The 24,083-nt window shown below is 56.3% G+C and overlaps 7 protein-coding genes across 7 annotated transcripts; 4 read left to right on the top strand and 3 right to left on the bottom strand.

The window, feature by feature from the left end:
- Positions 1-215: 215 nt before the first annotated feature.
- CONPUDRAFT_148066 (uncharacterized protein) lies at positions 216-894 on the top strand (the record flags this gene model as incomplete). The annotated part of the gene is made up of 4 exons (XM_007764730.1): positions 216-293; positions 367-596; positions 678-813; positions 874-894. 4 exons carry the CDS (start codon positions 216-218, stop codon positions 892-894), a joined length of 465 nt encoding a protein of 154 aa, XP_007762920.1.
- A 352-nt stretch (positions 895-1,246) lies between these two features.
- Positions 1,247-2,719, bottom strand: CONPUDRAFT_133632 (uncharacterized protein). Its single transcript, XM_007764729.1, has one exon. The coding sequence runs from the start codon at positions 2,586-2,588 to the stop codon at positions 1,656-1,658; it is 933 nt and encodes a 310-aa protein (XP_007762919.1). The 5' UTR covers positions 2,589-2,719; the 3' UTR covers positions 1,247-1,655.
- Positions 2,720-4,273: 1,554 nt separating this feature from the next.
- CONPUDRAFT_148063 (cytochrome P450) lies at positions 4,274-6,580 on the top strand (the record flags this gene model as incomplete). Its single annotated transcript, XM_007764728.1, has 11 exons — positions 4,274-4,472; positions 4,600-4,729; positions 4,842-5,033; positions 5,116-5,267; positions 5,322-5,437; positions 5,505-5,619; positions 5,679-5,692; positions 5,761-6,019; positions 6,088-6,112; positions 6,180-6,425; positions 6,493-6,580. 11 exons carry the CDS (start codon positions 4,274-4,276, stop codon positions 6,578-6,580), a joined length of 1,536 nt encoding a protein of 511 aa, XP_007762918.1.
- Positions 6,581-6,729: 149 nt separating this feature from the next.
- CONPUDRAFT_86140 (uncharacterized protein) lies at positions 6,730-8,069 on the bottom strand (the record flags this gene model as incomplete). Its single annotated transcript, XM_007764727.1, has 3 exons — positions 6,730-7,354; positions 7,421-7,526; positions 7,589-8,069. The coding sequence occupies 3 exons, from the start codon at positions 8,067-8,069 to the stop codon at positions 6,730-6,732; spliced, it is 1,212 nt and encodes a 403-aa protein (XP_007762917.1).
- A 2,441-nt stretch (positions 8,070-10,510) lies between these two features.
- Positions 10,511-12,685, top strand: CONPUDRAFT_160848 (uncharacterized protein). Its single transcript, XM_007764726.1, has 7 exons — positions 10,511-10,574; positions 10,659-11,215; positions 11,275-11,362; positions 11,432-11,689; positions 11,750-11,809; positions 11,867-12,475; positions 12,536-12,685. The coding sequence occupies exons 2-7, from the start codon at positions 11,115-11,117 to the stop codon at positions 12,608-12,610; spliced, it is 1,191 nt and encodes a 396-aa protein (XP_007762916.1). The 5' UTR covers positions 10,511-10,574; positions 10,659-11,114; the 3' UTR covers positions 12,611-12,685.
- Positions 12,686-13,509: 824 nt separating this feature from the next.
- CONPUDRAFT_140732 (uncharacterized protein) lies at positions 13,510-17,916 on the top strand (the record flags this gene model as incomplete). The annotated part of the gene is made up of 8 exons (XM_007764725.1): positions 13,510-13,683; positions 13,866-13,976; positions 14,192-14,251; positions 14,306-14,452; positions 14,692-14,726; positions 14,901-16,239; positions 16,349-17,424; positions 17,482-17,916. 7 exons carry the CDS (start codon positions 13,510-13,512, stop codon positions 17,096-17,098), a joined length of 2,616 nt encoding a protein of 871 aa, XP_007762915.1. The 3' UTR covers positions 17,099-17,424; positions 17,482-17,916.
- Positions 17,917-20,618: 2,702 nt separating this feature from the next.
- On the bottom strand, positions 20,619-22,983 carry CONPUDRAFT_160846 (uncharacterized protein; the record flags this gene model as incomplete). Its single annotated transcript, XM_007764724.1, has 2 exons — positions 20,619-22,843; positions 22,901-22,983. 2 exons carry the CDS (start codon positions 22,981-22,983, stop codon positions 20,917-20,919), a joined length of 2,010 nt encoding a protein of 669 aa, XP_007762914.1. The 3' UTR covers positions 20,619-20,916.
- Between the last annotated feature and the right edge of the window lie 1,100 nt (positions 22,984-24,083).

The following is a 24,083-nucleotide window of genomic DNA, read 5'->3' as shown; positions in this document are numbered from 1 at the left end:
GTTCACCTCCGGGATCAAGTAACCAGGTACGCGAGCACTAGCGCAGTGCGATGCCGCCGCTTCTGCCAGCGAAGAGTCGTATGTACGTGGGCGATGCACTGGCTGGCGAGGAGGGAGGAGGGAGGTATAAATACGAGGTGGGGCTGGTGTCGAGGAGGACCATCAGCTAGCTCTCTCTCTCTCTATCCACTATCCGTCAGATCTTCACCTCAGACATGTTTGTCGCCTCCGTCCTCGCCGTCGCCGCTCTCGCCTTCGCCTCTGGCGCCGCTGCCGAACAGCACCAAGTCACTGTAAACACTCTCCCATCCGGACAAAGAGAATTCATACTGACACGCACTCCCCCCCTCTCTTTCTGCCACACAGTTCACCAACAACTGCGGCTACGGCACGCCCCGCTTCCTCTACCAGGGCAACGGGAACCCGCAGGGTGCCGCGACTATCCAGGGCGAGCTCAACGGCGGGATCGCGTGGCTCGACAACGGCGCCTCGTGCTCGACCAACGGCGTCGGCTGCGGCGCCGTCGAGTTCACGCTGCAGAACACCGGCTACTCGCAGGCGGACATCACGCTCGAGCCCGAGGGCAACCACAACTAGTGCGTCTCCCTCTCCCCTACCCCGCTTTGGCGTCGCTCTGGGCTGCTCACTGGCACTCGGCCTGTGTGCGCGAACGACAGCCTCTACCCGATCGGGTTCAACTTCATCAACGGGTGCAACACGGGTCTGTTCTGCAACAACCCGAACTGCGTCGACCAGGCGTCGTTCAGCCCGACCCAGGTCCCGCTCGTCGACTGCCAGGCCAACGACTCCGGCGTAAGCCCTTTTTTCTCCACAGCCTCCTGGATTGTCTAGACGCTGATGTATTCTTTGCAGATCAACGTCATCTTCTGCTAGACGCCAGTTGCGATTATGCGTTCTATATGGGTTTTTAGAGGGGTTTCATCGGCTATGGGGACACAATGGTTCTGGGTTTGTTGGTTGGGTTCAAGTTGGTATTTATTGGGTTAGCCGACTGCAATGCAATAGAAAGTGGTGTTGGCCGTCAAGATCCGGCGTGATTCAAGAGGCATGAGCTTATGCTTTGCACCGTCCGTCCCGCTCGAAGCGAGAACCTATCCCAGTGAGCGATAAGATGCAACACGTCCAACCACGGTAGATCCGGAAGTGGGGTATATCGCGACAATAACAGCAACGACACATTTAGTTTCACTCGAGCTAGCCACAAGCTTATTTGATCACTAGGACGTCTAGAATTACATTCCCGAGAAAAACCTATGTACCTATATAAATACACAGCGTGAAGTATACAAAGGCAGCGGACAGCAGATATTAGGGTCGGTATCGTATCGATATATTAGTACGCGTCAACGTCGTGGGCCAGCCCTTGGAACCTAACAAACATAACTAGGATGATGGTGTACGATGAGGGGGGAAATAAGATGGGATGGGATAAGATGAGAGTCTTTTCTTTCGTAGGCCAGTGTGGCTTCGTGATGGCATGAGGATTCGGAACATTCGTACGGGGACAGGGAGAAAGGGTCAAGGGAAAGGGGAAGAAAGTAAAAGTAAATATCATCAAAGCGCTCCAAGACACCACGCCTCCAACCAAAAACCAACGACAGGGATCAACGATCAAGGGACCGCACTGAGGCGCCTCAGAGCCGCAAATGGCGCAGCGCCTTCTGCACGTCCCGAATATTATCCCTGTTCCACTCGCCGACCCATTCATGCGGCTGCTCCCGTTTCGCTTTCGCACCCTCAGGCAGCGCCGGAACGGGGGGTATATCCTCCGGCGCACGCTGGAAGTAAGGATCGAACGGGGCGGGCGACCTGGGCACCGCACCACCCGACCCAAAGTCGAGGGTCTTGCTCCGTCGGCGCTGCTTCCGCTTGGCAGCAGAGACTGCGCTAGCAGCAGCGGGTGCAGGCGCGGGCGCGGGTGCCAGACGCTCCTCGGATGCCCTCCGCGACGGCTGAGGCGGGAAGACGAGTTCAGCGGGGATATCTTCGCCCAATGTGCGGGAGAGCTTGGCTAGTCGTTTTTGGCGGATGACTTCTGGGCATGGTGGGCTCGGGAGCGCGGTGTGCGGTGTTGGGGGCCAGATGGGCGAGGGCGTGGAAGCAGGGCGTGTTTGCGAGCGCAGAGGGGAGCAGGGGAGGAAAGACGTGAAGTTGAACCGCGCGGAGGTGTCTGAGGGTGAGGCGGGATGCGCGGTCGTCGACGCATTGTTCAGCTTGAGAAAGGCTGGGCGTGTGCCTTTGGGTTTACGCGACGCGGAGCTTGGGGAGCCGAGGCCTGGTGGCATCGCGAGAAGGGAGTCGGTGCTCGAGCACGCGCTCGAAGAGACGGAGGCACAAGAGGACGGCGAGGCGTGGTGCGCGAAGATAGAGCCATGCCGTCTGAGCGACTTGGGTGTTGACTTTTGGGCAGGCTGAGCCTGCTGGGAGAGCGAGGCGAGAGCAATGGGCAGCTCGCTCTCGAGGTCGTAGGGCGTCTCGCCGAAGAAGGCGGTGGGCTTCTGGGTGGTGCGGATTGCGCGAGCTGCGTAGTGCGAATCAAGGGGGTTGGTGGTGGGTGCGGATGACATGGTACGAGGAAAAGGACTGAGATGGTGGGTGGGAGGAAAGAGTTGAAGACTGGGATTGAGAGTTATGAGGATATCAGTCAAGATATAAGAGACCGAAAGCTATGAGTCTAGGGACCCTAACCAAGTACGCAGTACTGTGAGATGGGGAGGAAAGGGCGCGAGCACAGCGTGTCCGAGGGCGAAAGGGTTCATATATGTACGAGTCCCCGTTGCCGAGCAGCAGAATGGACGGATGCTTGGGATAATAGAATGGTGGACAATAAGACCCCTATTGTTCTGTCTTTGGACAGGGCCGAACAACGTTCTCCTAACTCGGCCGCATTCCCTCCGAGCATCCGGTCAACACGTGCGCGCTCATTCGCCGCCGTCTGATTCTGAGCACCTTCTGCTCTCTGTTACGCAAGGTGGTTACTTGACAACGAGCACCATCCGACCTGGAGCGTTTGCCTCATGTCTAATTTTCCATCGCCCACTCAATCTTCAAAGGTTTAACGCGTCTTGTCACTTGCGAGGACACTACTTTCCGGTTGATCAAGCTTCAACATATTCGAGCTAGGACTCCTCATCCACGTCGACTTGCGTTGGGGACTTAGAGACAGAACATTGGCAGCCAAATGCTTGTTTCCCTTCCGTATGTTCGTTCCGAAACCCCCCTCCCGAGTTAGCCATGCCGCGGGCACCGTTGTGGGCACGCGCTGATCCTGATGCAAATCACAGCGTGCCCCGCCTATCACGGCCGTCTATCTGATGTTCTACTCAGGTACCGCCGACACGCAAATGCCGTTATCTCTTGTCGTCGTTTGTCTCAGAAACAAGGCTCATCGCGCGAGCGCGTTGCTGTGCATGTCGAAGCCCCACCGACGAACGTTCCAGACGCGTCGGGGCCGATCCTCACGAGCGCTCCGGGCCCGCTTTTCTTGTCTCCCGCCTCTGAGTCCTCGGCGTCGATGAGCCCCCACGCACCGCCTTCCGGCTCTGGCGAGTTCATTTGCCGGCTCCAATATCTACTCGACTTCGTTCGCGCTGATCAGCGTGTTTCTGTTCTACCCAGCACGTCGCTGACAGCTATATTCCTACCTGTCTTTCCACGTTACACTGCACGTCCTTGATTGCGCTCGTTGAATGGAGTCCATGTCTCCAGGCTCAGTGCACGCATAGCAGCTCGAATGTCAGTTCCAGACGCTCACGCTGTCTCCTTCGTAGCCGCCGCCGCTTCAACTCAACTCCAAGGTACGTAACGCGTCACCGGCCGAGCTGATTCCGCCCCATCTTTACGTGACCGTCCGCCTGCGTCTACGCTTTCCCGACGGAAAACTTGGCAAAAGCCCAGTTCGACGACTATGCCTCAACTCAAATGTGAAGAAAGCTGCGCTGATGTTGCTGACCATTCACTCTACTACTGTCAGGTGCCCACCAGTCCGGTGGCGAACCGCTGCTTCACCTCGGCGGCGCACTGATGAGCTAATGGCGAGAACACCGAAGAGCTCGCAGCGCTGAGCGCTGCTAGCCATACGGGGGTGACGAACCCGACCTCTTTACTCTAAATTCTGATCGTACCGTACATTAATTATCCATTAGGCTAAGCCGCCTGCCTAAGCTCACACATAAAAACGAGACGAGCGTCCGACTTGTATGGTATCGCGGGCGCAACGGTGTCTCCCTCGACCACATACCGCACCACACTCATGGCGTCGCACTTCCTGCTCATCGGCGCGCTCAGCGCGCTCGCGTTTGCTCTCCTCAAGTACGCGCTGTCGCCTCCAGGGGCCAAAGGATCGCTGCCGTATCTCCCGGGCCCGAAGCTCCTGCCCCTCCTCGGCGCCGCGCTGGACGTCGACGCGGCCAGCCCGTGGCTGACGTATATGCAGTGGGGGGCGAAGTACGGTGCGTTCGCCTTTGCCTTTGCCTTTTCTTTCTCTCGTAAAAGCATGCGTTCGTTGGCGCTTAACTGGAGCGTGCCACGGCTTTATTTTATTTTCTTGTATCTAATGCGGATGAACGTGAATAATAGGCGACATCATCTACTGCCGCTTCTTCAACCGCCACGTCGTCGTCCTCAACTCCGTCAAGGTCGCGGACGACCTGATGGAGCGCCGGTCGAGGATATACTCGGACAGGCCCAAGGTGTCCACCATCGAGCTGTGCGTTTTAATATTTTCGACTCTCCTCTTCTCGCGACGACATATCGTCCCCGTCCCTGTGCACGTGAATATGCTGACCGACTGAAATTCGGTATTATCGATATTGACGCAGAGCCGGATGGGACTTCGTCTTCACCGTCGAGCCCTACGGCCCCGAGTGGCGCATGAACCGGCGCCTCTTCCAGCAGTCCTTCCGCGAGCAAAAGGTCGTCGCGTACCGCCCCGCGCAGCTCGCTGCCGCGCACCGGCTGCTCGCGAACATGGCCGCGTATCCGGCGGAGAAGCTGTGGGACCTCGTCACCCTGTACGTCGTGCGCCGCTGTCGGCGTCACTCTGTCAGCTGTCCTCGTTCTGCTATGTGGGCTGATATATGAGGACGCGGACAGGTTCACGTCCTCGGCGATTCTGTCCATCGTGTACGGGTACGACGTCGACGCGCTCGACGATCCGCTTTTTCATATCGTCGAAAAGTTCTTCGAGACGGGGCTGCAGCTCATGACGCCCGAGAAGGCGATGGTCACCGATACGTTCCCGTGGTGTGCGTGTTCCTCCTCTGCCAGCGTGTTTGAAAAAACCTCATTTATCGCCACAGTCAAGTATCTGCCCACCTTCCTTCCCGGGACGTCCATCCTCCGCGAGGCGCTCGTCGCGAGGCGGTGGGCACAGCAGTTCATGGACTTTCCGTACGAGTGTGCGATGGACAAGCTGGTGAGTTCTCGTGCGTTGTGTCCCGTCCATTTAGCTATTTACGAGCGATTCATGACCGTGTTTCCAGAAATCCAACCCAACGCTGTCGTGCATGCTCTCAGAGCAGATCAAGAGCCGCGAAGAGAGCGGGCAGGATATCTCCGAGTACACGCTGAAGCGGATCACTGCTACAGCATTCGTGGGTGAGTCTTCTTATACTATTCTGTCTGTCAAAAGACACTTACAATCCCGCGTCTTGCAGGTGGAGCCGAAACGGTACTACCCTCTTTCCTTTCCCCCCTCAACCTACGTACAACTCAAAGTGACTTCACCTCCAACACCAGTCCTCAAGCGTCCTCCAATCGCTCATCGTCGCCATGCTCCTCAACCCGTCCGTGCAAAAACGCGCGCAGGCCGACATCGACGCCGTGCTTGGCACCAGCTCCGGCGTGCGGCGACTGCCCACGTTCGCGGACCGCGCGGCGCTCCCGTACATCGACGCGATCATCCGCGAGGCCATGCGCTGGAACCCGGTGCTCCCTGTCGGCGTTACGCACACGGTCACGGAGGACGACGTGTACGAGGGGTGTTTCATTCCTAAAGGTCAGTGATTATCACCTGCGGTCTGATCTTCTTCGAGTCGAGGGCTGACAGTACGTTCACAATCCCAGGCTCGCTCGTAACAGCCAACGCATGGTAGGCCCTCCTTTGATATTGGTATTGTGAATTACTACCTTTCTTACTCATGCGCCATTTCACCCAGGGCAATGTCCCGCGACGAGCGCCAGTACCCCTCCCCGGAATCCTTCCTCCCCGACCGCTTCCTCACGAGCACCGGCGAGCTCAACGACGACACCGTGCGATGGGCCTTCGGCTGGGGCCGGCGCATCTGCCCCGGCCGGCACCTCGCCAACGACTCTGTGTGGATCGCGGCGGTGTCGATGCTCGCTGCGTACAGTTTCGAGAAGGTGGGGGACGCAGAGCCGGAGTGGACTACGGGGATAACGAGGTCAGCTTTTCCTTATTTCTCCGACCATGGGTGTGATGCGTTTGCTGAGATCGAGTGTATGTATTAGACATCCAAAGCCGATGCCAATGCGCGTCGTTCCCCGGTTTGAAAAGGCTAAACTTGAGCAGATGATCAAGGACACAAACCACGATTAGAATGTCTTCGTCACTACCAGCAGCCGCGCAAATTATCGTATCTTATTCAGACCATGTATCCCGGCCCTAAGGCCTAAGCATCTATAGTAACTTTAACTTGATATCCGACTTTTCCCAGTTGCCCAAATCCTGAAACATATGGATGCACACTAGAACCCCTGCCAGCCTTGATACGTCCCAGGCAAAAAGCAAGAGAACATTGAAAACGTCTGGTCCGGATACGATGGCAGCTCCATGGCTGGCGCAAAGCCGTCTTCCGTGGAACCAGCAGGAACCCACGGCAGATCAGGACCATGCATGATACCGATATCATCCGCTCCTGCAATGACAATACCGCTCGTCATATCAGTGACATCACTTCGTAAACCGGGCGACGAGCGGGTCGCATTCGTCTCCCCGCAGAGAACCCCCGTCGAACGCACGACAGCCTCGATGTCGGGAAGGTCAAACAGGGCAGATCCTCCGCTACTGCACCCCGCCGAATCTGATGACGACGAAGATGTCGAGCCTGTGCTGGTGCTTGCGCTCGTAGCAGGGCTCTTGAACCGACTCCCGGCTAGGTTCGTCAATAAGCCGTCTTGACTTTGGCTGCTCCTGTAGTCGACGCCAGTGGGTATGGGTACAATGCTCCCTTCGACGGGGGCGAGACCGTAAATCTCGTCAAACGTCTGCTCGAGCCTGAGCATCTCCATCCCGGCCTTGACGCGGAGTGCCGTGGGCTCCTCGAGCAGGCGCGGCCAGGCCCACGACATCACTTTAAGAGTCTTGTATAGCCTACGATTGGACACTCACCCATCAGAATCGGTGAAGCCGAGGATAGGAAAGAAAAGGGAGACGTACGATTCGAGCAATTGCAGCTTCTGTGCGCGTGTAATGGCTTCTCCGCCGTCTTCGATAGGCGTCGCGGAGAGAATGAAGCGGGTCCAGAACCTCGATGGCTCATCGCCTAGAGTACATTATATCAGAGTCAGCGCCCCGTACAGCGCAAATCACGAACGAGCCACATACCTATCTGCGCAAAAGCCGCCAAGCTCTTTGCCCCTTTCCCCATACCATCCCGATCCCCACCATGGACGCTCTCCGCCTTGTCCAACACGATCCGCCTCGCATACGGCAACAACGCCCGCTTCAACCCGCCCATCAACGCCTTCAACGTCTCCGAGCCATCCCCAGCTCCAACCTGAGCCTTCTCCGACGCCAACATAAGCCTCCCCTCGACATCCGCATATAGCGGGATACACACGTTCGCGAGTGCGTTCGTCATCGCGCCTAACACAAACCGCGCCGTCCCACGCTCGAGTTTCTCCCGCGCGTGCGCTTCCGTCTGGCGCTGTGCGCTGTGCGAGCCACCATTCACGCCGTTGGCGGTGGCAGAGTAGTACGTCGGCCGAGTGCACAGACGCATCGCAGCCGCCTCGGTGCTGAAGGCCACAGAGAAGCGCGCGTGTGCAAGTGCGAGGAGGGCGTATAGGGGGTTAAGCGCTGCCATATGTTCACGGAGGCGGGACATCGAGAAAGGGAGGTTTGCGCGCCTACCTATAAGGATCAGAGATGGCGTGAGTAACTGTACAAAGAAGACGTAGGAGGAAGATGACAAGGGAAGAAGTAGGGTCGGATCTTACGGGAGGCCCAGTCAAAGCTGTTCAGAGCCATCTGCGTGATGGTGTACGTGACTGACAAATGGGTCAGCCCCATATAGTTCAGCGACACACTGCCTTAATATATGCATTTACTTACAAGGCCTGACCAACGCCCAAAACATCTGCGTGTCCCACCACTGAGCATCACATAGGGTGTTTGCGTTTGCAAGGACTTCTTGAGGAGATGGCGGAGGCGGCCCCGCTAGCATCACTTCGTCATTTAGAGTACTAAAAATTAGTACGATGCGAGGATGACAGCGACGAGGCTAGAGCAGCTCACAATGAACACGAGTCGCCCCATGCGGCGGCTGCAACGGTTTCTCGCATCTAATTGTCACAAAATACATATTAGCGGGCAATTCTCTTGAATCCATATACACCGACACGTACGAATTGGACAATCCAACGCAGGGTCTCCAGAGAAAGGGGCCTCTTGTCATCCTTCCACTCCTGGCCATGAGATGTGCAATTCGCTTGCGATCGCCTGAGATGCGAAACGAACGCCGCGCCCCATACGGCCCTCTCCGTCTCCGTGTCGCAGCTATCGCAGTATGGCGGGTGTTCGATCCACCGGAGCAAGAAACACGTCGCCAGCGCCTCTGCTTCTGCATCCACCTGCGAATCTTGCTGCTTGCCATTCTTTCCGACGTACGGGCACGGGAGCGCAGCGCGCGGGAGGTGCTGCGCCCATGCACGCTCAAGCGCCCGCCTGCGCAGCTTCTCGCAGGGGCCTTCGCGTCTACACCCAACTGAGTAGGGCGATGACGGCGACGACGGCGGAGAAGGCGAAGACACGCCGTCATCTGGCCCCACCTCGACGATACGCATTGGCTCGTCGAAGAACGCCGAAAGCTCGGGTGCGAGCGAACCCGGTCCGAGCAAGGCGGGGTGTGCAGTAATGCGCGCAGTCATGGCGACGATGGCGAGGACGAGGGTCTGCGTCGACGACGGGAGAGCCTCGAGCCTCCGACCGGCTGCTTCGAACGCGGGGAGAACATTGTTGCAGGGGAACATGCGGGAACGGGGTATGCGTCGATAGACTATTGCCCGACTTGGGCCCGAACCCGGATGAGCGCCCGTGCTGCTTATCAGATAAGGAAAACTGGGGGGACGTACGCTGTAATAGGTGCACTGTGAGCTCTCCTGTGATTTCGAGGTCAACGACGGCGGATTCTGCGCGGATGGCGGGGATGGGTGAGAGTGTTTTGCGCGCTTGGGACGACTGTTTGGGTATCTGTTGGGTGGTGGAGGTCGTAGGCTCGTCAAGTGTTCCAAAAGTCGCTCTTCAAGTCAAGTGAGAAGAAGTAGCTACTCCCATGGGCAGTAGTGTGCTCACCTAGCCTGTTCTATTCGATTACCAACCTGCCCTTTCGCCTTCTTTCGCTGCGCGAGTGGTGTAGTCGTGCATCTAAAACCTGTTTGTCACTGACTCCCAACCAAAACAACTCAGCGTACCGTATTCCCCTCGCAGCGCAGCGCGAGCATTGGTTTGGCGGAGGAACTGGGTCGCATTTGATACGCCTGTGCTTGCACGCGTCGCACGCTGGCAATGATCTGCTGCCTGCTTTCTGAGAGGTTTTTCTGGGGGCTGCAGGCATGGTGGTGTTTGTGAACAAGGTATGTCAGCGAGAATTTGTAGACAATCGTCTATGACATCGTGTGACTGACTGCGGCGTAAGCGGTGACAAATCAGGCATCTTATGTAACTCCGTATGTTAGCGCGTTACTCTCTTCGACGTTCCTCGAAACTGACTGGCTCAGCGTCGACGCTATCGAGGTTATCTGCAAGAGAACTAAGTTTTATGTGCTGCGTGGCTGTTTCGATGTCGACTTGACCGCAGTTGAACTGGCCTTGCAGTGCCTTGCAGTCAAAATTGCTGAGCTTCAAATGATTTAAAGTCAGATTCAAACTCTTGCTAGTGATCCTCGTCAGCCTCGCCCCGACACCTCCCCACACCTGATCAATGTCCACGTTGTTTCTCCTTCAAGATCAGAGCCGTCGCACCCCTTCTATAAATTTTATGGCCTGATTGCAAGCACACGTACAAAAACGGGGGTTCTAGGTTCGAAAGGAGAGTGCAAGGAAATCTAAAATTATAGTCAATTCAATGATGGTAAGGAGGTTTCGTCTATAATGGAACCCAACACCCCTCTGAAGTCCTGGCCTTAGGCATCGTGGAGGGTAAGTATCCACCGTGACTGTCCGAGCGGTGCCATTTATGACCCTACCACCTGCCTCTAGATGGTAAAATACGACATAAAGAAACGGACTACTAGCCTTGGATCTTTGCACGTCGGTCTGCTATATGCCGACAATGCAGACGTGCACATCGTTGATTGGCAATGAATGATTTGTAAGAGCCTCCTTCCTCCCCATTTCACCCGCAAGCGCATACAGTATGGCGAACTAGAACTAATAGGTTGCGTCTTAACTCTAGGAGATCTCTTGGCTCTGCGAACATTGCTCACAAGAGGCATAATCACTCGAGACCTCTACAGCGTCCATCTCACATGCCCTTCTTGGCATGCGATGACTCCTAGCATCCGAATTCAGTACTCCCGCCCAATGACGGTGCCCAGCCTTCGAGGCCCTCGCGCAACATATCCAGGGTATTCCCTCTCAATGCTCATAATACAGTGAGAGCTCCGTACAGGAGCGATGCCATCCGCTCGCGACACTTACAGTTCGACCTGGTTAACCAGCTCGACGACTTACCAATGACCCTCCTCTGGCGGCGGGCTCCTGACGATGCAGGTATAAGTACGCTACCGGCTCGCTCAGAGTTTTCGATATCCAGTCACTCACAGCTCAGGCTCACTCAACACCTCAGCTCTCAACTCTCTATCAACCCTCGACACCTTTCCAACCCAATTTCAACTCCTTCATCTTCATCATGAAGTTCGTGTCCGCCACCTCCATCGCCCTCGCCGTCGCTCTCTCCAGCTCGGTCATCGCAAGCGCCATCCCCGCCGACATGAATGCTCTCGCTGCACGGTACGTACCGCCTTCCGCTTCTGATATCCATTCGCTGATGCAGTTGTCTGCGTTGATAGTGGCGGCGACGAGAAAGGAGGCTTCGGCGGCAACTTCGACAACGACGCGAAGTTGAACAACAAGGACCAGAACCTCAAACAGGACGATGTACGCACCGCCTTTCTTCTGCTCCACCTCCTCACCTCTCTCTGATCTCTATTCGTACGCACCCTGCAGTTCAAGAAAAACAACGCGGTCAAGGACAAGGCCTACAACAAGGACAAGGTCATTGACCTGCACCAGAACAAGGACAAGGAGAACGCGCTCAAGAACAACAACAAGAACGCCAAGAACGACAACCTGGAGAAGCAGCAGAACAACGCGTTCAACGAGAACAGCCAGTTCGGCAACGGCTTCGGCGGCGGCAAGTTTGGCAAGCGCGGCGGTGATGAAGAAAAGGGCGGCAAGGGCAAGGAGGGGCTTGGCAACTTTGATGTGGGTTTTTGGTTTCAGCCAGGTGACTTTGGCAATGTGATGCTAACGCAACCTTGATAGTCAAACTTCAACGAGTTCAACAACGACAAGAAGAAGGCGAACAAGAACCAGTTGAACGAGGTACATCTTCCCCTCTCCCGTTTATCACCTTTACGCTGACACGCTCCGCGCACGCAGAACAACAACGAAGCGTTCAACAAGGACAAGCAAAACACCGACATCAAGGTCAAGGACCAGGCTAACGCCAAGGACAAGGCCGCGCAGAACAACGAGGCCGCGAAGAAGCTCAACGAGAAGAACAAGAACGAGAATGCTAAGATCAACACCGACTTCTTCGGTGGCGGCGGCGAGGGCAAGGGCAAGGGCTTTGAGGGCGGCAAAGGCTTCGAGGGTGGCAAGGGCTTTGAGAAGCGCTCCCCCGCGCCTCAGTCCGAGCAGGGTGGTTACGCCCCCGCTGCTGACGCGCCCACCGATCCCGTCACCGCCGCCCCACCCGTATCGGGCGACGGTACTGGAAGCTCGAGCACCTCGAGCGAGAGCAACCAGGTTGCCCGCCGCGGCGGCGACGAGGAGGGTTACGGCAAACAGGACTATGGCAAACAGGATTACGGCAAGCAAGGCTACGGCAACCAGGGTTTTAACAAGGGCTTTGACGGCTTCGGCAACCAGGGTTTCGGTAACCAGGGCTTTGGCAACAAGGGCTTCGAAGGCAAGGGCTTCGAAGGCGGTAACCAGGGCTATGGCCAGGGCATCTACAGGCGTGGCGGTGACGAGGAGGGTGGCTTCGTGAGTGGCTTTATTTCTGCGCTCTGTTATACATGGTGTTGACGAGGAATTGATGCACAGGGCCAGGGCTTTGGCCAGGAAGGTTTTGGCAAGCAAGGCTTCAACAAGGGCTTCGGCAATGAAGGCTTCAACTGATTCTGAAGTCCTTTTATTTATTATCCCGTATCTCATTACTCCACTGCGCATGAACATGTCGTAGTGGACACTAAAAGGAAGGAATTAATACTTCCCGGGACAGTATTTCTGGAATAGCTCGGATTTCGCATGTAACATCATAAAATGAATACGATCTTTGTATTTATTCATTCCCAATCTCATTCGATTTTGGTTTCAACTCAACGGGACGATCCAACGAAGCATTCGAAACTTGTATATGCTGTTCAAGCTGACATTGAGGCGCGCTTTGGCACTGTGGCTCGGATCGATCTAGCGGCTTTTGAACGCGTAGGTTTTTCCATCTGCGCGATCGTGAATCTGAGAGTCTAACAGCAGAATCGCGTGTTGATCTCGGTTTTCCCCTTCGAGCTTCGATCTTCAGCGGATCATTGAGAGGGATGTAGATCAATCCCACCCGTGTACGCAATCGATCAAATTCTACTATCACTCGAAGGTCTTGGAATTTAACACTAGCTAGGCAGTGCGTTGTTACAACCATGCCTAGCTACTACGACATTACTTATCGATTCTTCATCAATTGACATGACTTCAGCTAAAGTAGGGTGGAAGCATCGCAACCGAAATCAACGCAGTTAAACGCAACAATGAGCTATCAAAGAAGCCCATAATTCGAAGTGCCACCCGCGCATCGGCGCCAAAGTTTCGGCGATCGCGATTTACGCTATGCATCGAGGGGCGAGTGGCACTGCTTTCACTTGCTGTCTGTACTGCTGGATAGAGAAGCAGATGCAACCAATCAAGTGACCGTCGGCTATCTTTTACTTCCGCCAATTTTTGTGGCAAATCCCCGCGAGCTTCGGTTCCATTTCCCCGTGCCTCGCGCCGCGCTATCAGCGCAACGACCACTGCTCAACTTCATGACACTTCCTGCGTGTCGAATTTCAGACATATGCATTGCAAGGTTGCCATATGTGCGCAAACGCATCCAAGGGTCCGAAGGACCTGGAACGGCGACAGTGGCGCTGAAGTCCCCACACAAAACTACGCTGTTATTGGTGGAAGAGCCCCGGGACTATGACCGCGATTGGACGGTAAGTATAAGTGCGTTTCGACTTCTTTCCAAGTTCGTTCTGTGCCGCCCTAAATTACCTCTCCCTTTCCTAATACAGTATCATGGTATCCATGACGTTGAGCGCTCTCTTCCTTCTTCGACGCAGTCTATTTTGAGAGCAAGATTCATTGCACTGAATGGATCAATGTGCCCTTGACCCAGGTTAGGCTTCCCAAGTTGGACTTGAGGTTGCAAGTTCCGATAATTGGTGAAAATGCCGAGGAGACGACGGCGAGGATGGCGAGATGGGCAAAGGGATTCGGCGGGCGGGCGGTTACTACGCCGACGACATGAACGTTGCAATTATGCATCGGGCGAGGGTGCGAGGACTGTAGTCGATGTTGCGCTATGGATGCCGACAAGGTTTGTACTGACGTACTTATGACATGACCATGGGCACATATTGGGCCCGGAGTTTGGACGTTCTGAACCTGGAAGTACGGGCCGGTCAAGTGTTTGAATCGCATCCACCACCACCTTGAACACAGACCACCAAGAACCATAGGAAAGCGACTGTGTTTCAGGATCGAGGCGAAACGACAATCGTAGTAAGCACTCATGAGATATCTTATCGCTCGCCCCTGCTCTGCCTCACCAGCCAGCCTGTTGCTCTGAAGGAGCCTAAAAAAGCTAGCTCGCTAGGTAGCAGTACCAGTACTGCTACTTGGACGTACTGCACTTTGCAGCTCTTGTCGAGTCACGGCCTCGAGGCGCCTGGGATATGGGGGAGCTTCGGGAGCTCGAGGCAGGTAAGCGAACGCCTGCATGATGAGCTGTTGCGGAACCGTTGAGATGCTTGAGTGGGACATGCTCTTCACGCCTCGTGTTTGTGCCTGAAGCGGAATGGGGGGCATATGGTCGTCCGTCGATAAGATGAGAGCCCGTAACGTTCTTCATCGACTGCATCTCAGACGTTCCCCTCGTCGGTCACTGCGACAGCGGGCTTGAAAGCTTGACTGACTGTTAGGCTCTGTGCTTTACCCTGAAGGATGATAGGGCTGTCTTCATTGGAATCGGGGATAGGTTGGCGATGTGTCTCTAGTGAACCGGCGGGAGATGGGAATAGGACCGAGCAATCGGGCGGATCCTTCCATATTGGTGTGGCTGTGATGTCGAGACGCGCCTGTACGAAAAGGGGTGTGGAATTGCACGTGCCGGATCGAGCGTGTTTGTTGAGAGGATTCTGTTTATGATCAGACTCCGAACCCCCCATATTGGCTACTCTATCTTCCTCCCACCCTCAGCGTCTCTTCTCCCTGACTCCAACTCCTCGACACCATCCATCATCATGCCGCCTCTAGCCAACAAGCGAAAGCATTCAGACCTCACTCAGAGCTCGTCGTCCACACAGCGCACGACGCGTTCAATGGCGGCGGCCAACCCCGACATCCACATCCTCGCAGACGGCATCGACAAAGTCGAATCTCCCAGCAAGCGTCAGCGTATGGGTGTCCCCTCGGGCTCAGGCTCCTCCCTCGACTGTGTCCCGATCACCCCCGTCTCCCTGCCCCGCGACTCTCGCAGACGCGTCTCCCGCGAGACCAACACCCACACCCTCGCATCCGCACAAGACTCCCTCCAGCTCGTCCCCAACGCCGGCACTCCATCACGGCCGCGCGTCCCACTTAGGCGTCGCGGTCCCCCTACCCCTACTCCCGCCTCCAAGACGCATAGTTACCCTTTCAACGCGCCTCTTGGTCGCTCGCCGACGCTCGCCCCCACGATCGCGGACGACGACAGCGACGACGACGATCTGGACCAGGATCAGCTCTATGATGATGACGACGACGAAGATGAAGACGAGTTCGCGGGCATCGTAAGGGAGCCAAGCATGACCCATTTTATCGGCGCGCAGGACTCCCTCGAGTGCGTCGAAGGCACGATGAAGAAGCCGAGCACGACCCGCTTCCTCGCCGCGCAGGACTCGCTCGAGTGCGTCGAGAACATGCTTCTCCCCCGCCGCGCTGCCCCGCTCCCGCGTCGACGCCTTCTCCCTACGCCTTCACCTCTCTCACTCGCCGCGCGCATTGGTCCTTCAATGCCGACGCCTGCACCGTCTTCTCCGCTCCATCCTAGCATCCAGAACATCGACGCTATTCAAGAGGTCGACGAAGCCGACGAAGAGGATGTCGAGGATGGGCTTCGCACTCCCACCGAGCCCTCTACACCGCCAGGGCAGTTCAACAGCGGGCACGGCGAACGCGTGTTCCACACTCCCACCGAGCCTGCTACATCCCCAGGCCAGTTCGTGCAAGGCCAGTTCGTACACGACCCGATCAGTCGGCCCATCACGCCCATCACGAATGGTACACCCTCGCCCTCGGCCGACCGCACCTCCCTCCCGCCACACCCACTACCTCCGCTTCCGTCGTTCCCCGCGCTACCGAGCATCTCAGGAGACCCGTACGACGACTTGGACGACGTGTTCGACTTTGACATGGAGAAGGGTGATTCGGAGGACGATAGTCCCGAGGCGGGCATGAACTGGGCTGCGTTGTGTTTGCCCGCGCCGAGTCCGTTGTATAACCATACCAAGGTTCGTTCCTGCTGTCCCCTTTTTAGTTTCTACAGGCGGTGTGCTTATTGGACTTGATTTTCGATAATCCACATTACGTGCTTCGTCACATGGGATCAATCGCACACAGGACCCCGTCGACCTCCCGCGCTCGGCCGTACTCGACGCAGCCCGCGACGCACGGCGCGCGTACCGCAAGCACCTCACCAAGGCATACAAGTACTACACCCGCGTCGTGGCCGCGCAGCACGCGCTTTCGCGACCCCGGGGCCGCTCGCATACTCACCCGCGCGCGGGCAAGGCCCTGCAGCGCCAGCTCTCCAGCTCTGCAGCCGCAGCTGTCGCAGTCGCAGCGAAGAAGGTCAAGTCTCAGCAAGCGCTTCGGGAGAAGCCGGGGACGAGTGCGATGGGCATGGAGATGGGCATGAGCATGGGCTTTCCCCCTCAGCAGGTGCAGCCGGCCCCGCCGTCTAGGGTGCAGCCGCTGGTGTTCCCGCCTAAGCAGGTTCAGCCGAAGCCACCGTCCAAGGTGCAGGTGCAGGTGATGCCGCCTCAGCAAGTTCAGCCGCAGCCACAGCCGCGGCCACCGCAGCAAGTTCAGCCACGACCGCCTCAGCAGATCCAGCCACATCCACGGTTAACCCAACAGGTCCAGCCACGACCGCCTCAGCAGATTCAGCCACATCCACGACTGCCCCAGCAGCTTCAGCCAAGACCGCCACAGCAGATTCAGCCCCCGCCGCCGATACGGCCAAAGCCTCAGCTGCAGAAGCTGCAGACGCCCCAGCGCAAGAAGCTCTCGCTCAAGGAGCAGCGGGACCAGCAGCGCGAGTTGTTCCACATGTCGATGGAGCGCATGGGCAGTTTGACGCTCGAGTAGAGGACACGAGCGCGCGACTGCGTCCCCTTGTCCGGTGTAAGTCTTTGGGCCCAATGGCGCTCGACAGGCTTACGGGGACGACTCGGACCTTGACATCGACTTCGACTTCGGTCCGCGGCTACGTATAGGAACTTCCAACGACGGATGCATTCCTCACTTTTCATTATCACCGATCACACGGCTACTCGACTATTGACTGCTGTTTTACACCTCCCTCCTGCCTGTGGCCGGGACTAGCCTTTGGGCGAGGCAGAAGAGCTCAACTCATGGGCGCATTGGGCGCACCTAATCCACCGCTGGAGCGCGCCGACGAAGGCGAATCGCCGGTCTGTCGTCTCCACGGTACTCGTACATATCCCCGTCTGCAACTAAAGCTCGACCAGACGCGGCTTGATTCGTGGTCAGCGCGACGGGCTGCGCGCCCGCCACGGGAGGTCACGTCCTTTAGCGGTTCACTCCCTGGCTTGCTGCGGCGCGATGACCTTCGATGCGTTCGCACTGCGCCCCGTGCTCGGCGCTCCGCCCAGCGCTGCTAGCTGTCCGTACTCCATAATCCATGCCCATGCTCCAATGCCCCGCTCCGTCAGCTGAATATCTGCTGTCCTTGCTCGCTCGCCCATGTCCCAGGCCACCTCTATCTGTCTATCACTGTCTCTACGCACCATGACATGCTCTATCTAGGTTTATCTCCTATCCACTCCTTGCCACTGCGATGTCTCGTGGTCTCATGCGATATCTGCTCCTCTATGCTCTCTATCCTTCTCATATTTTCATTTTATTCGGCTTCGTGTATTTATTCGTCGTCACTTTCCGCCTCCCCATCTCGTCTCGAGTCAAGCCTCTCCTCAAATCAAGTCAAGTCAAGCCGACGATCTCCTCAATGGCCATGTGTACATATAAGACCATCAACACCCCAAGACCCGTACTGACAGTTTATGTATCCGCGTTGCATTCTATGTCTATGATCTCTTTCCATGTCTCTCCTCTCTCCTCTCTAACGCTACTATTTTCTTTTATTTCTCGCTTAACCTCTTACCGTTTACTCTTATCCTTCACTTACTGAACGCTCTAACCCGCTCTTGTGTTTCATTTCCGTCTCATACGGACCGCCTTGACTCGTCTGCCTGTCCATACGCTCTATAGCTCTTAGCTTCATCACTCATATACACTGTACATACGCTATGCGCCCATCCTTGATCATCATCGTTTATCGCCAGGATACCGTGATGCGCTGATACAGCCCATAGCACTGCACTGCACCGCACGGACATGTTACTGTATGTAGTACATAGCGCATATACATTGCACTCCAGCATCTCCATCACCGCTCTACGCCTTCATGTCACCGCTCCGGATCCGTTAGCACTTTGATATTGCATATAGGATCTGCAATGTATATACATGGTATAGCGGACCACATTACGATTTTACGCCTGTTACGATTGGTTTTTGTATTTGTATAACAGTTGCATTCTTTTTGAGTGTGGGTTCTGTCACGTTTGGAATACAGCATGCATATCTCAAGATCTCGCCCTTGACGAAGCACTTGCTTCAAAATCGAAGATGGAACGAAGGTCGAAGACGCTAATTCGAAGGAACGTACGGACGGTGTCGATGCGTGCGTGATAGAAGGAAGCTTCGGACCTTAAGACGGGCGGAACAAGGCCGCGGCTGAGAAACAAATGGATCGAAGACTGAAAAAGGAGAGGCGATGGCTCGTCTGGTCTTGTGTATTTTATGGTTTGAGAGTTTGTGACCTCCGTTAGAAGAACACCCCGTTCGAAAGCTTCGAGGGAAGGTGAGAGTTGCTTCTGGGCAGGCCGCGATCGCCGTGCAGATGCAAGTGCAGGTGGGGCTTCTGTTTTACTGTGCCTTCGCTGCTTGTTGACGGGCACCGCAAAACGTGCCCCGCGGTGCGTTGGTTAGGAGCTGAATTCGGTAATTCCAAGACTATCTCAGATGTTGACAGCTGCTGGCAGAGAATTTGTTGAAGTCCGAGAGAAGTTTAGCCAACGAAGAAGCCCGCGCGAAACGTTTCGTCCCTCACGACCACCGCCGTGGTCCCAGCAGAGTTTTAGATCGAGACGGCGACTTCAGCCGACGCGTTTGTTTCGGGCCATATCGCGCGGATGTCTATGTGGCGGATCATGGGTTGACGTCACGGCGAGCTTCCGAGTGAAGCAGAATTTTGAAGTGAGATCGAACCACGAGTACCTGGAATCCCGCGGCGCGTGCACGGGCCTAGCCGGACCTCTGGCAGCTTGCGCGTCATATATGCATAGACGCCGATGGCCTGAGGTTAACGTCTGCCCCAGAAGGTATAATTAGCGCGCGCTTCTACGTCGCGCCGTTTATCCTGCGAGGGCCAGTTTACGTAAAGGCCGGCCGGGTTCGTCGTCTTAGCATTTGTGTCGCGCTTATAGCTACAAGCTACTGATTAGTGTGGTTCCAGCTCCGGTCGAATGAAAACATATAAAGACGGGCGATGCGTGACGTTCTAGGATATATAACCACGGCGCCTCGAGCTCGTGACGCGAGAGCTGCACGCCGTACAGAGCTCGGAAAATCACCACCCCGCATCTAGTACCGTCTACCACCACACGGAAATGATATGTTAATTGAACCTCCTGATCTCCGTGCGGCGGCAATTTACGTTCCTTTTACGTTGGCCAGAGCTGCCGGAGCCGGTACCGCTGACCGTGCCCAACCGCCGCGCATATCACTCTACATAATTCTCCTCTGTTGGCTGTGGTCCGGATCCTTCCTTCTCATATGTGGCCGCTAACTTGAGGTAACGTTGAAATTTCGTCGAATGAATTCCAGGTTCGAACATACACCACCCATTTTGACTCGAAGCATTGAGCGTGATGTGTAATTAATGACAGTAACCGCGAAATGAATGAAGATCGCGGCACGGTGCACCGTAGCGATGTTTTCCCCGCCTTCGTATTTAGCGCGAGCAGGGTCGTCGTCATCCACTAGACACATTCTGTCCGACAGCCGCACGCTTTAGGTTTTATTTTACTTATTTATGTTTTAAAGGTAAAATCAAGCTAAGCTTGTTCATGCGTAGTACTACTTAATATTATACATCTACACTACATACACAGAGTTACAGAGACGTCCGATACCCGATAGAAATATCCAAACTCGCGTTGCGAACGCTCGAAAACTTGAAGTGGTATATAGCAGCGTAGAACTGTGATTTGGATGCGTTGACGAAACGGGCACCATTGAAAACGACGTGCCAGGAGTGCTCACTCCTGAAGTTGAAGACGAAATGCGAAAAAGAGCGAAGAGCAGACGACGCGAAAGAAACAAGACGAAACGAAAGGAGAGCGGCAAGCGCAAACGAAGGCGAACTCGAAGCGTAAGAAAAAAGATCGACCTCTCCACACCGTTCCGAACTTAAACTTGTCTGCCTGTCTGTCCGTTGTGAAATGTAAAATGTGTATGATTGAGTGTCCGTGCATGCGTAAGAATGAGGATATGACTGTATGTACAAACGTTGTTATTGGATGGTCGATGATGATGATGTTTATGTGATGTATGTATGCATGGGATGGATGGGAATGGGGTTGGGATATACAGTATATGGAGCGACGGACGAGATGTACATGGGTAAAGGGTCGAGTCAAGGCAAGAAGTGAAGCTTTGAAGACTTGAGTGAAAGGAGAAAGGGCGAACAAGAAGGGGTATGATAACGAGGACACTCGCGCCCGGAAAAGACGTCCTTCCGGACAAGCTCAGTCCGAGAAAGAGAAAATGGTATCGAGAGATGCCGAACGAACTCTAGTAGCGAAAGTTCAGGCTCACGCTCATGCCGCAACCAACCCAGCCCTCCTCAAATCCTGCCTCGTCACATTCACCCCGCGCCAGTCCTCAAGCCACACGCCGTGCTCCCCGCACCGCGCCAGAATCCTCGCCCACATCTTCAGCACCCTTGTCTGCGGACGCCCGTGCGGGCCCGTGAGCGACGCCAGAGGGCCGATGTCCATGTCCATGTTGAGGTCCGCGTAGGAATCCATGAGCGCGGGAGAGGACGCGAGCGCGTCGGCCATGTCGAGCTGCTCGAGCTCTGGCAGCGTAGTGAGTTGAGGGTGGGTGCGCGAGCGCGAGCGAGACCCGCGCGTCGTGAGGGCGCGGAGGAGCCCCGAGCCGAGACTCTGTCGCTTCTTCGCCTTCAGCGGTGCCGGCGCCACCGAACTCTGCGCCCGAGGAGACACGTCGGGTGCAAACGCAGACCGGCGCGCGCCGACGCGCAGCGCCGCACTCGCCCTGCTCAGATCCCGAATGCACCGCAGCGACGGGAACGCCTCCCCATGCAACAAACTGCCGATCTGCTCGACGAGCGGGAAAAACGGCGCGTCCTCGCTCTCCACCCCATACCCATCCTCATCATCCCCATCACCCTGTACCCCATGGCCGGTGGCGCCATAATGCGACGGAACAGGAAACGCAGCCGCGTCGTCCGCCATGCGCGTGTCGATATCGCGGATACCGATCACGGAGAGCGTCGGATGCGAGGGAAGCAGCACGTGCGGCGCGATCCAGTCCGGGCGGCGCCAGTTCCACGCCGCGTCCGCGGAGCAGATGAACTCGTCGAGATTGGGACACCACGTCGCGAGGCCCACTGGTTCTCCATTGTTGCCGTTGTTTGTCGTCTGGCCCTGCCCTCCGTTGCCAAACGCACCGCCAAGCGCAGGAAGAGGTGTGAGCACCACCCCAGCTTCTTCGAGCAGCGCGCTCGAGTGACCGAGCTCGAGTTGCCTGACTCGCTCGCCATGTGCCTCGAAGAAGCGCGCGAAGCCGGCACCTGCGTACGCGTAGTCGGCCGCAGTGACGCACACATTCCTCAAAGAGGGCATGTCCCATCTCGCGAGGACGGCAAACGTCGTATTGTCGAGCGTAAGCTTGAGGGATTGTAAAACGGGGAGATGAACGACTGGTGCCTCTTCCAGGCCTCCAGGGACACCGGTTACGTTGTCGGTAGAGAAAGCGCCAAGGGCCAGACCGAGAGCAAAGGGCGAGACGAGGGGTATAGACGCGGACGAGAGCTCGAGATACTCAAGCTGGGCCGCGCTCTGCCTCAGGACGGGAGATACGTGCAGTGGGAACGGGGCATCGCCGTAGTTGGTGATACTGAGCCGCCTGAGCTTCCGCCCACCGCCTCCCAATGGGGCAACCATCTCCTCCGGACTGCTCCTTACGTCCCTCCACTCGAGGGCGCGCGCGCACCTGACAGCGCACTGGTCCGCGTACGCAATAAGACCCGGGGCGTACTCGAGAATGGTTCGCACGTCGTCCGTCGCACAGCGACGCAGCGCGGGAGTCTCGAGATGCAGCCGCTTGATGTAGATGCCGGATATGGGTCGGGACTGGACGAACTGGGTGAGAAGCGTGAGGGCGAGGGCTTTGGCCTGGGCGGCGCTTGATAGCCAGATGAACTCGTATAGGTAGGGCTGGATGAGGGCTGACCACTGCTTGTTGACGAGGGCGAGGGTGCGTTTGGTGCGGAGGGCGGTTCGGTAGGCGCGGTGCTGGGCGGTGCCAGAGCTGGAGCCAGGGGATGCGCCCTCGGTTGGGGAGAGGAAGGAGGGGGCGCCGAGGCCGAGACCGAGGGGGTCTGGAGCGTAGAGAGTGGCTTCGCGGATGATGAGGAGCCAGACTTCGGGTGGAAGTATGGGGAGGGCGGGGTGTGTTGGGGGTTGGAGGTGGGCAGGATGTGGGGCATTGGATGCGCGTCTGTGAAAGAGTCTAGTGAGTACGTGCACGAGTGAAAGAAAGTGGGATGGTGCATACCGGGATGGGGAAAGCCTGCTGGGGAGGGCTGCGAGGGCGGTGTGTACTCTGCGTGCGAGGGTCTTGTCTGCTGGGATGGCCATGTGTTGGGGGAAGGGGAAGGGGGTATAGAGGTCTGTGTTGAAGAGACTAGAGGTGTAAACGAAGAAGGATATATAGTCTGGATGAGAGTAGTAGAACGCCGCCTATTTCCACGCTTTCCTCGCCCTCTCCCTTTTGGCACTCTTCTTCCCCTTCTATTTTTACGTGCCTGGCCCTTCCAATCCTGGACTCTCTTCAACCTTATCCTCCCCCTCATCCACCCTTCTCTTCCAGAATCCTCACCTCCGGCACTACACCTTCCCGGCCGGCTCCCCCAAGTCCCCAGCGGCATCCATCCCCCGCGCTCCAGGCCTCACCGTCGACATCGCCAACGACTTGTCCATCGACTGAGCTCACGACGAACCCGAGCCCCGACAAATCGGCTCGCTTACCCCCCGCCCGACGCTTCACAGTCAGCACCCGCTACAGCGTCAACGCTTCTGGCCAGCAACTCATATGTTCAATTGACCCACCTGACTTCCGTGGCTAGTAAACGCACCCCACCTGTCACCCCCGAAACTCACCCCGAATTCATCCTTCATTCATTCTTATACCGTTCACGAGTTCCACCTTCCATCCTCTGCTTCTTTCAATTTTCTCTTTCTCGTATATAGCGATTTTCCGTGTGTGGGCCGTGTTTCCCATTCCTCATCCTCATAAGCACTAACTTTCCCGAGTCGGGATGGCCGTAGCCTAATATATGAAACCGACGCCGCGCATGCCAGGACCGGGCACGTAGAAGGTTCATTCGCATCCTTGCGCCTGCCTCGTTGCATACCACTACCAGTAATTTTTTTTTGGTTCGCTCGTGCACAACGACGTAATATCCAAAACAGACTAAAACCCACACTAAAACGCTAACCCATGTGAACGACGTGCAAGTTCAATTTGATCAAACGCACGCACGGACACTCCCTGGAAGGGCTGATCGTGATCCATTCGCTGTTCTGCACCCTCCTTCCCAACTCCTTGTTCCCAAAACATATCTCAGCCCCTATCCCGCTTCGAACCTACACACATCCGACGACTTTATTGGACAGTCACGAACTCTCGCACTCCCGCCCGCCGTCCGTCTCCGTCTCCGTCGTCCGCTCCGTGACCA

This window comes from Coniophora puteana (genome assembly GCF_000271625.1).
Source record: "Coniophora puteana RWD-64-598 SS2 unplaced genomic scaffold CONPUscaffold_1, whole genome shotgun sequence".
NCBI lineage: Eukaryota > Fungi > Basidiomycota > Agaricomycetes > Boletales > Coniophoraceae > Coniophora > Coniophora puteana.
The sequence above is the reverse complement of the archived record's forward strand: the minus strand, read 5'-3'. Positions and strand labels throughout refer to the sequence as shown.

Coding starts and splice junctions, on each gene's coding strand:
- CONPUDRAFT_160848 (XM_007764726.1), top strand. CDS start 11,115: ATGAAGTTCGTGTCCGCCACCTCCATCGCCCTCGCCGTCGCTCTCTCC. Junction 11,363..11,431: donor AGAACCTCAAACAGGACGAT/GTACGCACCGCC, acceptor CGCACCCTGCAG/TTCAAGAAAAACAACGCGGT. Junction 12,476..12,535: donor GTGACGAGGAGGGTGGCTTC/GTGAGTGGCTTT, acceptor ATTGATGCACAG/GGCCAGGGCTTTGGCCAGGA.
- CONPUDRAFT_133632 (XM_007764729.1), bottom strand. CDS start 2,588: ATGTCATCCGCACCCACCACCAACCCCCTTGATTCGCACTACGCAGCT.